The 14,003-nt window shown below is 49.7% G+C and overlaps 1 protein-coding gene across 1 annotated transcript in view; it reads right to left on the bottom strand.

Annotated features, from left to right (window-relative positions):
- Positions 1-5,501, bottom strand: part of LOC309546151 (mediator of RNA polymerase II transcription subunit 31) — a 96,001-nt gene extending 90,500 nt beyond the window's left edge. Inside the window, exon 1 of the mRNA XM_082245690.1 lies at positions 5,466-5,501. Coding sequence (XP_082101816.1) covers positions 5,466-5,490 — 25 coding nt within the window. The 5' untranslated portion in view covers positions 5,491-5,501. The remainder of the gene's footprint in view (positions 1-5,465) is intronic.
- Between the last annotated feature and the right edge of the window lie 8,502 nt (positions 5,502-14,003).

Raw genomic sequence — 14,003 nt, 5'->3', positions numbered from 1 at the left:
GTAGAACTGCGGTGCGAAACCGCATGGCGTCCAGTGAGGTAGCCACCTCACCATAGCATCCCTGCAGCGAACAGGGATGGGTCGTTCAGTGTGCCAGGAAAAATACCTGACTGAACGCTCGAAGGCAGGCTGGGAAGCCACTGACCCACAACCTGCGACCAGGGGGATCAGCCCGAGACCCAGCCCGCACGATCCTCTTCATCAGAAGAACTAACTAAAGCTAACAAAAGCAACAGCTAAGCAAAGAGAGAGAGAAAAAACTCAAATAAAATCAAAAAAGAAGATAAAGGCTGAGGCAAAAAGCCCCAGCATAGAAACATCCAGCTACTCCTGACAAGCTAGACAATGAAACTGAGGTATGGATACAGGAAGTAGGAGGGTATTGACTGAGGGGACCACCCCCTGGGGGTGGGATATGTTAAAAGCTTTAATATTGACATATTCTGTTGCCTAGCTACTCCTACGGAGCAAAGGTCAATTACCCCATTGTGACGAATATGAAGTGGCAGCGACTGTCGGAGGACGTAAGAGAAAAACAGATTTCACAACATCCTTGCCTTGTAGAAACAGTAGTTGCAGAAGTCCAAAAATATAATGCAGCAGATCAGTGGTGTATTTAGGTTTTTTGTGCTTCCCTAGGCCTGACTAAACTTAGGCACCCCCTAATTTAAATATGACTCACCCCTTCCTGTAAAGGCCACACCCTTTCCTGTTTTATGACCCGCCTTATCAACTGTAAACCACAGACCACAACCTCATCAGTTCAGCCTCACTCAGTGCCCATCAGTGCAGCCTTACCAGTGCAGCATATCAGTGTGTCCACAATACTGGCCACCAGTGCAGCCCATCAGTGCATCAAATCAGTGCAGCATATCAGTGCGGCCTCATAAGTGGCCTCCAGTGCATCAAATCAGTGCCCATCAGTGCCACCCCATCAGTGGCCATGAGCGCAGGTCATCAGTGCAGCCTATTTGTGCCCATCAGTGTAACATATCAGTGCCCATCAGGGCAGCATATAAGTGCAGCTCCATCAGTAAAGCTAATCAGTGCAGCCTCGTGCCCATCCATGCAGCATTATCAGTGCTGCCTTATTAATGCAGCCTCATTCGTGCCCATCAGTGCAGTTTATCAGTACCCACCGTTGCCGCCTCATCAGTGGCCATCAGAGCAGCATATTAATGCCCATCAGCGCAGCATATCAGCGCCCATCAGTGCAGCATATCAGCGCCCCCTCGTCAGTGGCTATCAGTGCAGCACAACCTTACCAGTGCCCATCAGTGCAGCACAACCTTATCAGTGCCCATTAGTACATCCTTATGTCACTTGATTAGTAAGATTACTCCTTTCTTTTAGGATATTTGGACTTGTGTTTGCTGCCACTGATTGTAATCATAGGATTATTTCACTTATTTGTATAATAAATAGGAAGTCCAGAGTCATTATATAAATAAGTGAAATAAATCAGTGGCAGCAAACACAAGTCAAATATCTTATAAGATTGCAGTAATCTTACTAACCCAGTGACATATTGCGATAGTACATATGAGGTGAGCAGGTCCAAAATATTATTGCCATCATATACAATTAAAAAAAGTGTTAATTGTATATGATGCAATTCAATATGCTCGCTCAAGGATGTTTAAAGAAATTAAATGATATTATTGACATGATGCCTGCCATACCTGGTAGGCGGAGGAGGGTAGGCAGAGTATTAGGCTGCAGTGCCACAACTATTAGCATTGGCGGCCACCAAGCCAGTTGTATTAAGTGTTGTCGGCAGGCTGTGGTCTGTCTTAATGTCCTCACTGGCCGGTATTATCATACTGGCAGGTAGCAGTGTGACCACTTTATGGAGCGGCCAGACTGATTTGCATCCTGGAGCCTGCCCTCTGGCCCAATTCACCCCTTAAGACTTGTACTATACTAAAAAAGTGTTGCGCAAGCCGGCGGGGACCCTTTTTGTGCAGGAGTCGGGAGAAGGCTGTTTTTTTTTTTTTTTTGTGCGGGGTGCAGTTTTTTTGCTGCACCCCTGCAAAGTGTCAGCCTAGGCCAAGATACAGCACTGCAGCAGATTAACCACTTAAGGACCAAGCCTATTTCTGACATGTTAAAAAGTTAAAATCACTATTTTTTTGCTAGAAAATTACTGAGAACCCTCAAACATTATATATATATATATATATTTTTTTTTTTTTAGCAGACTCTGGATAATAAAATGGCGATCGTTGCAATATTTTTTCCACATGGTATTTGCACAGTGTTCTTTCAAATGCTTTTTTTGGGGAAAAAAAAACACTTCACTCAATTAAAAAAAAACTAAACAGTAAAGTTAGCCCAATTTTTTGTATATTGTGAAAGATGACGTTACGCCAAGTAAATAGACACGGTTTAAAATTGCACACACTCGTGGAATAGCGACAAACTACGGTACTTAAAAATCTCCATAGGCAACACTTTCAAAATGTTTAATGGTTACCAGTTTAGAGTTACAGAGGAGATCTTTTGCTAGAATTATTGCACTTGCTCTGACGATCGCGGTGATAACTCACATGTGTGATTTGAACACCGGTTTTATTTGCGGGCGTGACTTACATATGCATTTTCTTTTGTGCACGAGCTCATGGGGATGGGGGCATTTTAAAAATGTATTTTTTATTTTTAACACTTGATAAAAAAAAAAAAAAATCTGATCCCCTTTATTGCTGTCCCAAGGAATGTAAAACATCACTTGTGACAGTAATAGGCAGTGACAGGTACTCTTTATGGACTGCACTTCAAAGTATTCACAACGCCGAAATCTGCATCTTTTAACACTGTCAGTTTTTGAAATTGGCGCCATTGGCAGCTGAGTAAACCGGAAGGGACGTTGTGATGTCGCTGACGGTTTACAAGATCGGAGACCCGATCGAATCCGGCTTTGTTCTGGACTCCAACCAGCCAGCGGACGTGCCAGCTGGTTGCTAAGGTCTCCCAGTGGGACAGAAGACTGGCGCAGGGCTGCGGAAGGTGGTGGGAGGGGGGGGGGGGGACGTCCCCTCCTGCTCGCTGGGATAACGACCGAGCAGCTGCTGAGCCGCATCGGTTATCTTCTGAAAGCCGACCGCCGGCTCTAAAAAAATGGTACCGGGGTGATACCTGCATCTGTAGTCATCACCCCGGTACAACCACTTCAAGCCGACGTACAGGTAAGTCGGTTTGCGGGAAGTGGTTAAAGACATTGTGGAACACTTCATTCATGTCACTGCACAGTGGAGTGTCGAGTTGTACGATTGTGTGGTGACAAAGTGCCATCCAGCACAATGTGGAAAAAAGCTGACATGCTGCATTTTCCTGAACAGCACATCACTCCAGCATTGTTTTTTAGGTGCCCTAGTGCTAACCTGCATTTATCCAGTGCAGAAAAAAGCAGCAGGTCACTGCACATAGTGTAGCCTTTATGGAAAGTAAACTTTTGAGGGTACATTTGAATATAAAATTGAGGATTGTTCAATATCGGTTAGCATGTAGAATGGAGCTCAGAGAAAAAAGAAAAAAGCAGGTCTTGGAGTAAGGCTGAAACAACTAATCGATTATGAAAATAGTTGTCAACTATTTTCATAATCGATTAGTTGGCCTGCTTACAGAATGCATTATTTGTTTAAAGATCAGGAAATACAGTGCAGCACACATACAGCTCAGTACACCGTCCATACATGTCAGTATACACAGTGCAGCACACATACAGCTCAGTACACAGTCCATACATGTCAGTATACACAGTGCAGCACACATACAGCTCAGTACACAGTCCATACATGTCAGTATACACAGTGCAGCACACATACAGCTCAGTACACTGTCCATACATGTCAGTATACACAGTGCAACAACCCCCCCCCCCCATGTTACGTGTCAGTATATACAGTGCAGCACACATACAGCTCAGCACAACCCCCCTCCCCCCGACATGTCAGTATACACAGTGCAGCACACATACAGCTCAGTACACCGTCCATACATGTCAGTATACACAGTGCAACAACCCCCCCCCCCCATGTTACGTGTCAGTATACACAGTGCAGCACACATACAGCTCAGCACAACCCCCGCCCCCCCCCCCCCCAACATGTCAGTATACACAACGCAGCACACATACAGCTCAGCCCCCCCCCCCCTCTGACATGTCAGTATACACAGCGCAGCACAAATGTCAGCACACGTCAGTATACACAGTGCAGCACACATACAGCTGCCTCATGGGACATGTAGTCCTAGCAAGGAGAGGGAAGTGATTTTATGATACTTTGCAGCTTGCTATAGGGGCAATCTTAAGACCGGATGAGCAGGAAGCACCGACAGGGCACACCAGAAGAGGAAGTACTAGTACTGATATTACTCCCCAATATCAATTACCTATACCTATTTTTAATGTCAATTTTTAGACTAAATTAAAAATTATTACGGTTTCTTTATAATTATGAAGAACAGTTCTTCTGTGACTTTAAAATTCCATGGTAGGAACAGCAATTAATCGCAGTAGCTAACTATACACTATGCACATCGTAGCTGTAAGGGAATGGGATGGGGAGGAGGAGCAATATGTACCATGCGGGATAGGAGACTGCTGGCAAGTGGCAGGTGTGGTGGAGGGCATCCCCAATACCCTCCCAGATTGGGGCATATTCTTACCACTGCTGTGCTGGAGTGATGTCTACTGCTCTTATCCCTGCTGCTGTCACCTCTGGTATCGGTTTTGGAGCATTTTCTCAAGTAAATGATACATTTTCCAATACTCAGGAAAATGCCTAGTATCGGCACCGATACAACCCTGACAGGGGATCTAACCGTTTGCCATTCTATCCAAAACTAAAATAAAAAAGTTGCGTCTTATGATACACTTTGCAGCCCACTCCTGGACAATGGGGGGGGGGGGGGTTAGAGAATACAGTTGTAGGAGCTGCAGCCCCCCCCCTCAAGGGTTAAATGCAGGTTTGTGCCTAAGGGTGGAGGAATAGTGAGTAATACTCACCTTCTAGCCCTCTCCAGTGGGGTTAGTGGTCCCACAAAGCGTCCCCTCTAGGGTGCTCCTGACTGTGGTCATACTCCTGCCTCCTCCACCTACAATGCAGGGCGGATGCTCACTGCTTCCTGTGTTGGTACCTCGGTACAGCCCTGGAGCTGAAGGTATACAATGCAGGACCTGTACACTGCACCTACAGCACACTGATTGCTCTTGTAATGCTGTGAAACATTGAATGATGTTGGACATTTATTACAGAAAGTGCAGTGTGGACTCCATGAAAGAGGAGATCCTCCTGGCTGTGCCCATCCTGCACCTCTACCTGAAAGCCGTGCTCCAACTTTCCATGAACTGTCCCCCCATAGCAACCATTACACTGTGATACACACATAACCAATGCTATGAGAGCAAAGGACAACCCTCCTATATATTGCCGGGGGTGTCTACAGACTCAGCACATACTTACCGCTCTCCATCGGCAAGGCAGCCATAGCGGCTCTATGAGCTTGTTATCACTGTTACATATTACATAGTTACATAGTAGGTGAGGTTGAATAAAGACAATAGTCCATCCAGTTCAACCCGTGTAGGTGTGCGTGGCTGCAATCATCTCACATACCCCTGAATGTTCCGATCCCTGAGATGTAAGTCCAAGAGTCTTTTGAAAGCCACCATACTACCCGCAGAAACCACCTCTTGTGGTAGAGAATTCCACAATCTTGTAGCCCTAACAGTAAAGAACCCCCCACGTTGCCTGAGGTTAAAACGCTTCTCCTCTAATCGCATTGTATGCCCTCGAGTCCTCATGCAATCCCTTCGAATGAACAGCTTTTTTTCTAAGCTGGGATCCCCATTAAGATATTTATAAATTGCTATCATGTCCCCCCTCAGACGTCTCTTCTCCAGGGAGAATAAATCGAGCGATTGTAGACGCTCTTCATAGTCAAGGTCCTCCAATCCCCTAATTAGTTTAGTTGCCCTTCTCTGGACTCTCTCCAGCTCCAACACATCCCTCCTGAGGACTGGCGACCAGAACTGGACAGAATACTCCAGATGCGGTCGGACCAGAGTTTTATAAAGTGGAAGGATTATAGTCTTATCTCTGGAATACATCCCTTTCTTTATGCATGCTAATATTCTGCTTGCTTTGGCAGCAGCCGCTTGACATTGCATGCTGTTGCCTAATCTATCATCAACCAAGACTCCCAGATCCTTCTCCATTTTTGATTCCCCCAGGGGTTCCCCTCCTAAAGTGTATTGTGCTTTTATGTTTTTAGTCCCCAAGTGCAAAACCTTACACTTCTCCACGATAAACCTCATTAGCCATGTCGTTGCCCACTCTGTAATTTTGTCCAGGTCATTCTGTTATCTGCTTCATGCTGTGCAGTTATTGCCCTGGCCAATTTTGTGTCATCTGCAAAAACTGATAACGCACTACTGATCCCGTCCTCAATGCTGTTAATGAATAAATTGAACAAGGTTGGTCCCAGGACTGAGCCCTGGGGCACCCCGCTTACAACTTCAGACCAGTCTGAGTATGCGCTGTTTATTACCACCCTTTGGACACGCACTTTAAGCCAATTCCGTATCCAAGAGCAAACTCTGCGGTCGATGCCTGCAGACCTTATTTTATAAATTAAGCGCTTGTGGGGAACTGTATCAAACGCCTTAGCGAAATCCAAGTACACCACATCCAATGGTCTCCCCCTATCTAGCTCACAGCTTACCTCCTCGTAGAATGCTAAGAGATTGGTTTGACAAGAACGCCTATTTGTAAACCCGTGCTGATTACTGCTGAGGTTGTTGTCTTTAGCAAACTCTACGATATAGTCCCTTATCATCCCCTCCAGAAGTTTACATACTATCGATGTCAAACTGACAGGCCTATAAACTGACAGGCCTGTACAACCTAAAAAATGCGTCTCCAGTTATAACGTCTTCATCTGGGAGCAGAAAAGCACCGGAAGCTCGTCATTCCTTCGGCAGAAGTCTCTTCACTAAGTTCACGGACTTTGGGCAGAAAGGATTAGTGACTCCTGATGTTTCCTTTATCGTAAAGCAGGCGTTCTGACAGATTTCTATACCCTCGTCACTTTCGGTGCATCCCAGACCCAGATCGCTCAGTTACAAGTTTCTGGTTCCGGTGGTGACTCGACCCGCACTGCAACGTCAAATTCAGTTGCCCTATAGAACATCTCTTGCCCACAACCAAAATGGCGCCGTCTGTTCTATTTTTATTGATGACAGCTCTGCCCCTCAGATTCCGATTAGCTGAGAATAGGATTACGTCCCCTCCCTATGGGTGTAGTTTTAGTTCCACAGGAATGACTCGGTGTTATGAGTGGATGGGGTGGGTGTGACCAAGCGCATGGAGTGGGAGTGACTTCAGCCAAGAATAAGCGAGAAAGGAGTGAGGAGGGAACATCTCCCCATGCGGTCACGCGGCCTCGTGCTGTCTGACGTGTGACTCCTGCGGAGAATTACGTCAGGGCTAAGGGCTAGTAGGCGTGCCCAGTGGAGCCATGGGAGTGGCCTGAACTATAAAAATACCCGCACGGAGGACGCGCGCGCCAGTGTGAGGAAACCAGCGGGAAGGAAGGTAGTGCTACACAGTGTGCTGCGGGGCCGGAGCCGGTGTTGTGCCGATATCGGCTTCGGCTGGGATCGGAACTCCGCCCCGCACTCCAGCCCTCCCAACTCTGCCTCTCCAGCCGACCGTTACTCCGCCCATTGTCTCTCCGGTGAATGTATTTACAAAATATTACAGCCTGATCCCACCCACGATGCAGCCATTCAGTTTGTGAGTAACAGTGAAACATGAAACGATGCAGCCATTCAGTTTGGGGATAACTATGAAACACATGTATATGAGAGGATATAATTGCACACATACATGTTACATGTATGTGAAGATGATACCATCACTAGAAGGCAGAAAATGATCACACATACATGAAAGGTATACAAAGTGTCACCCTCCCTGCACTCTCTCAGTGACATTGCTGCTGTCAGATTTGGTTTATCCAGCTTTTCAAGGGTTAACCCCTTCTGACATTTGCTGCTGGAAAGAAAACATCTGTATTTTTGGCTAGAGAATTACTTAGAACCCCAAACATTATATAAATATTTTAGCCTAGAGAATAAAATGGCAGTCGTTACAATATTATATGTCGCACAGTATTTGCATAGCGGTCTTTCATACGCAATTTTTTGTGAGTAAATACACTTTCAGGAATTAGAAAAAAACGGGAATTCAGGTTAAATGAAGCAGTTTATTGGAGGAACAACAATAAGAATAATCGCACAGCAACAGTGAGGAAATGAGAGCAGGAACGGAACAAGTGGGGGTCAAGTCCAGGAATGGGTAGTACTCCAAGCCGGGGTCAGATCCAGAAGTGGGTAGTCTGCCAATGCCGGGTTGTCTGCCAAAGCCGGGGCAAGAGCCAGGAGAGTTGTCAGCCAATGCCAAATCGAGAGTCAGGAAAGTCGTCAACCGATGCCGGGTCAAGAGCCAGGAGAGTCATCAGCCAAGCCAGGTCATGCACGGAGGAACACAGACAACCAAAGACTGCTAGCCAGGATGCACCTTGGAGGGTGCACCTCCAACAGGAGGGAAAGGTAAGATTTTGACGAAGCCCCATGGCCCAGGGTAGGCCGCAGCAGGAGCACGAGAGTGTGCAGTAATCCTAGCCAGGAGGCATCTCTTTAGCCGCATGGTCCAGGGTAGGCCGCAGCAGGAGTGCGAGAGTGTGCGGTAATCATAGCCAGGAGGCATCTCCTAAGCCGCTTGGTCCAGGGTAGGTCGCTGCTGGAGCGCATGGAGTTTAAGTAATCCTAGCCGGGTGACATCTCTTACGCCCCATGGCGGGCCGACGCAGGAGCGTGAGTGCCTGTGGTAATCTTAGCCAGATGGCAGCTCTTACTCCCCATTGTCCTGGGTTGGCCACTTTAGGAGTGCACGTAATCCTAGCCGGGTGGCATCTCATACGCCTGTCAGGGTGCCAGACCACACAGGAATGCAGGTTCAATGAAGCAGTTTATTGTTGGAACAACAATAATAATCGCAAAGCAACAGTGAGGAAATGAGAGCAGGAACGGGTAGTACTCCAAGCCGGGGTCGGATCCAGAAGTGAGTAGTCTGCCAATGCCGAGTCGTCTGCCAAAGTCGGGTGTCAGAGAAGTCTGGTCCATAAGGTAGTTGGAACTTCCCACCATTATTTGGCACCAAACTGGCTATTTTAATTGACTCTCTGCATGGATTCATTGCTGTTTGGTCTGCAGCTTCTGTGTACTGTTCCTGACTCCGTGTGAAGTCTAATCTTGATGCGGCTTACCTCTAACTTGTGCTTGTCTGCTGCTTATCCCCTGAACCTCGAGTACCAACCCCTGAGAGGTTCTCCGGTGACCAGGACGAGTGTCAGAGGCTGCGTGGACACGGTGCAAGAGAGGAGAGATGTCAGAGGGTGTGCGGACACTGTGTAGGAGAGGAGAGGTGTCAGAGGCTGCGCAGACACGGTGCAGGAGCAGAGAGGTGTCAGAGGCTGCGCAGACAAGGTGCAGGAGCAGAGAGGTGTCAGAGGCTGCGCAGACACGGTGCAGGAGAGGAGAGGTGTCACAGGCTGCGCAGACACGGTACAGGAGCAGAGGGGCGTCGGAGGCTGCGCGGACACGGTGCAGGAGAGGAGGGGTGTCAGAGGCTGCGCGGACACGGTGCAGGAGAGGAGAGGTGTCAGAGGCTGCGCGGACACGGTGCAGGAGAGGAGTAGAGGAGAGGTGTCAGAGGCTGTGCGGACACGGTGCAGAAGAGGAGAGGTGTCAGAGGCTGCGCAGACACGGTGCAGGAGAGGTGTCAAAAGGGTGCGCGGACACGGTGCAGGAGAGGTGTCAAAAGGGTGCGCGGACACGGTGCAGGAGAGGTGTCAGAGGGTGCGCGGACACGGTGCAGGAGAGGTGTCAGAGGGTGCGCGGACACGGTGCAGGAGAGGTGTCAGAGGGTGCGCGGACACGGTGCAGGAGAGGTGTCAGAGGGTGCCCGGACATGGTGCAGGAGAGGAGGGGTGTCAGAGGCTGCACAGACACGGTGCAGGAGAGGAGAGGTGTCAGAGGCTGCGCAGACACGGTGCAGGAGAGGAGAGGTGTCAGAGGCTGCGCAGACACGATGCAGGAGAGGAGAGGTGTCAGAGGCTGCGCGGACACGGTGCAGGAGAGGAGAGGTGTCAGAGGCTGCGCGGACACGGTGCAGGAGAGGAGAGGTGTCGGAGGCTGCACGGACACAGTGCAGGAGCAGAGAGGTGTCAGAGGCTGCACGGACACGGTGCAGGAGAGGAGGAGAGGAGAGGTGTCAGAGGCTGTATGGACACGGTGCAGGAGAGGAGAGGTGTCAGAGGCTGCGCAGACACTGTGTTGGAGAGGAGAGGTGTCAGAGGCTGCGCGGACACGGTGCAGAAGAGGAGAGGTGTCAGAGGCTGCGCGGACACGGTGCAGGAGAGGTGTAAGAGGCTACACAGACACGGTGCAGGAGAGGAGAGGTGTCAGAGGCTGCGCGGACACAGTGCAGGAGAGGAGGAGAGGAGAGGTGTCAGAGGCTGTATGGACACGGTGCAGGAGAGGAGAGGTGTCAGAGGCTGCGCAGACACTGTGTAGGAGAGGAGAGGTGTCAGAGGCTGCGCGGACAGGGTGCAGGAGAGGAGGAGAGGAGAGGTGTCAGAGGCTGTATGGACACGGTGCAGGAGTGGAGAGGTGTCAGAGGCTGCGCAGACACGGTGCAGGAGAGGAGAGGTGTCGGAGGCTGTGCGGACACGGTGCAGGAGAGGAGAGGTTTCAGAGGCTGCGCGGACACGGTGCAAGAGAGGAGAGGTGTCAGAGGCTGCGCAGACACGGTGCAAGAGAGGAGAGGTGTCAGAGGCTGCGCATACACGGTGCAGGAGAGGAGAGGTGTCAGAGGCTGCGCAGACACGGTGCAGGAGAGGAGAGGTGTCAGAGGCTGCGCAGACACGGTGCAGGAGAGGAGAGGTGTCAGAGGCTGCGCAGACACGGTGCAGGAGAGGAGAGGTGTCAGAGGCTGCGCAGACACGTGCAGGAGAGGAGAGGTGTCAGAGGCTGCGCGGACATGCGCAGGAGAGGAGAGGTGTCAGAGGCTGCGCGGACACGGCGCAGGAGAGGAGAGGTTTCGGAGGCTGCGCGGACACTGTGTAGGAGAGGAGAGGTGTCAGAGGCTGCGCGGGCACTGTGTAGGAGAGGAGAGGTGTCAGAGGCTGCATGGACACTGTGTAGGAGAGGAGAGGTGTCAGAGGCTGCATGGACACTGTAGGAGAGGAGAGGTGTCAAAGGCTGCGCGGACATGGTGCAGGAGAGGCCCCGACATGTCAGTATACACAGTGCAGCACACACACAGCTCAGCACAACCCCTCCGACATGTCAGTATATACAGTGCAGCACACATACAGCTCAGCCCCCCCCCCCCCCTCCTGACATGTCAGTATACACAAAGCAGCACCCATACAGCTCAGCACAACCCCCCCCCCCCCCCACACCGACATGTCAGTATACACAGTGCAGCACACATACAGCTGCCTCATGGGACATGTAGTCCTAGCAAGGAGAAGGAAGCGATTTTATTATACTTTGCAGCTTGCTATAGGGGCAATCTTAAGACCGGAGGAGCAGGAAGCACCGACAGGGCACACCAGAAGAGGAAGTACTAGTACTGATATTACTCCCCAATATCAATTACCTATACCTATTTTTAGACTAAATTAAAAATTATTATGGTTTCTTTATAATTATGAAGAACAGTTCTTCTGTAGCTTTAAAATTCCATGGTAGGAACAGCAATTAATCGCAGTAGCTAACTATACACTATGCACATCGTAGCTGTAAGGGAATGGGATGGGGAGGAGGAGCGATATGTACCATGCGGGATAGGAGACTGCCGGCAAGTGGCAGGTGTGGTGGAGGGCATCCCCAATACCCTCCCAGATTGGGGCATATTCTTACCACTGCTGTGCTGGAGTGATGTCTACTGCTCTTATCCCTGCTGCTGTCACCTCTGGTATCGGTTTTGGAGCATTTTCTCAAGTAAATTATACATTTTCCAATACTCAGGAAAATGCCTAGTATCGGCACCGATACAACCCTGACAGGGGCTCTAACCGTTCACCATTCTATCCAAAACTAAAATAAAAAAGTTGCGTCTTATGATACACTTTGAAGCCCACTCCTGGATACTGGGGGGGAAGAGAATACAGTTGTAGGAGCTGCAGGCCCCCCCCCCCCCCCCCAAGGGTTAAACGCAGGTTTGTGCCTAAGGGTGGAAGAATAGTGAGTAATACTCACCTTCTAGCCCTCTCCAGTGGGGTTAGTGGTCCCACAAAGCTTCCCCTCTAAGGTGCTCCTGACTGTGGTCATACTCCTGCCTCCTCCACCTACAATGCAGGGCGGATGCTCACTGCTTCCTGTGTTGGTACCTCGGTACAGCCCTGGAGCTGAAGGTATACAATGCAGGACCTGTACACTGCACCTACAGCACACTGATTGCTCTTGTAATGCTGTGAAACATTGAATGAACATTTAATGATGTTGGACATTTATTACAGAAAGTGCAGTGTGGACTCCATGAAAGAGGAGATCCTCCTGGCTGTGCCCATCCTGCACCTCTATCTGAAAGCCTGTGCTCCACCTTTCCATGAACTGTCCCCCCATAGCAACCATTACACTGTGATACACACATAACCAATGCTATGAGAGCAAAGGACAACCCTCCTATATATTGCCGGGGGTGTCTACAGACTCAGCCCATACTTACCGCTCTCCATCGGCAAGGCAGCCATAGCGGCTCTATGAGCTTGTTATCACTGTACAACCTAAAAAATGCGTCTCCAGTTAAAACGTCTTCATCTGGGAGAAGAAAAGCACCGGAAGCACGTCATTCCTTCGGCAGAAGTCTCACGGACTTTGGGCAGAAAGGATTTGCGACTCCTGATGTTTCCTTTATCGTAAAGCAGGCGTTCTGACAGATTTCTATATCCTCGTCACTTTCGGTACGTCCCAGACCCAGATCGCTCAGTTACAAGTTTCTGGTTCCGGTGGTGACTCGACCCGCCCTGCGACGTCAAATTCAGCTGCCCCATAGAACATCTCTTGCCCACAACCAAAATGGCGCCGTCTGTTCTATTTTTATTGATGACAGCTCTGCCCCTCAGCTGAGAATAGGAGTACGTCCCCTCCCTATGGGTGTAGTTTTAGTTCCACAGGAATGACTCGGTGTTATGAGTGGATGGGGTGGGTGTGACCAGCGCATGGAGAGGGAGTGGCTTCAGCCAAGAATAAGCGAACGAGGAGGGAACATCTCCCCATGCGGTCACGCGGCCTCGTGCCGTCTGACGCGTGACTCCAGCGGAGAATTACGTCAGGGCTGAGGGCTAGTAGGCGTGCCCAGTGGAGCAGTGGGCGTGGCCTGAGCTATAAAAATACCCGCGCGGAGGACGCGATCGCCAGTGTGAGGAAACCAGCGGGAAGGAAGGTAGTGCTACACAGTGTGCTGCGGGCCGGAGCCGGTGTTGTGCAGATATCGGCTTCGGCTGTGATCGGAACTCCGCCCTGCATTCCAGCCCTCCCAACTCTGCCTCTCCAGCCGACCATTACTCCGCCCATTGTCTCTCCGATGAATGTATTTACAAAATATTACAGCCTGATCCCGCCCCCGATGCAGCCATTCAGTTTGTGAGTAACAGTGAAACATGAAACGATACAGCCATTCCGTTTGGGGATAACAGTGAAACATGAAACACATGTATATGAGAGGATATAATTGCACACATACATGTTACATGTATGTGAAGATGATACCATCACTAGAAGGCAGAAAATGATCACACATACATGAAGGGTATACAAAGTGTTGTCACCCTCCCTGCACTCTCACAGTAACATTGCTGCTGTCAGATTTGGTTTATCCAGCTTTTCAAGGGTTATCCCCTTCATGTCCTTTTCTGACATTTGCAGC

Source organism: Pelophylax lessonae (assembly GCF_965119305.1).
Source record: "Pelophylax lessonae genome assembly, chromosome: 2".
Classification (NCBI taxonomy): Eukaryota; Metazoa; Chordata; class Amphibia; order Anura; family Ranidae; genus Pelophylax; species Pelophylax lessonae.
The sequence above is the reverse complement of the archived record's forward strand: the minus strand, read 5'-3'. Positions and strand labels throughout refer to the sequence as shown.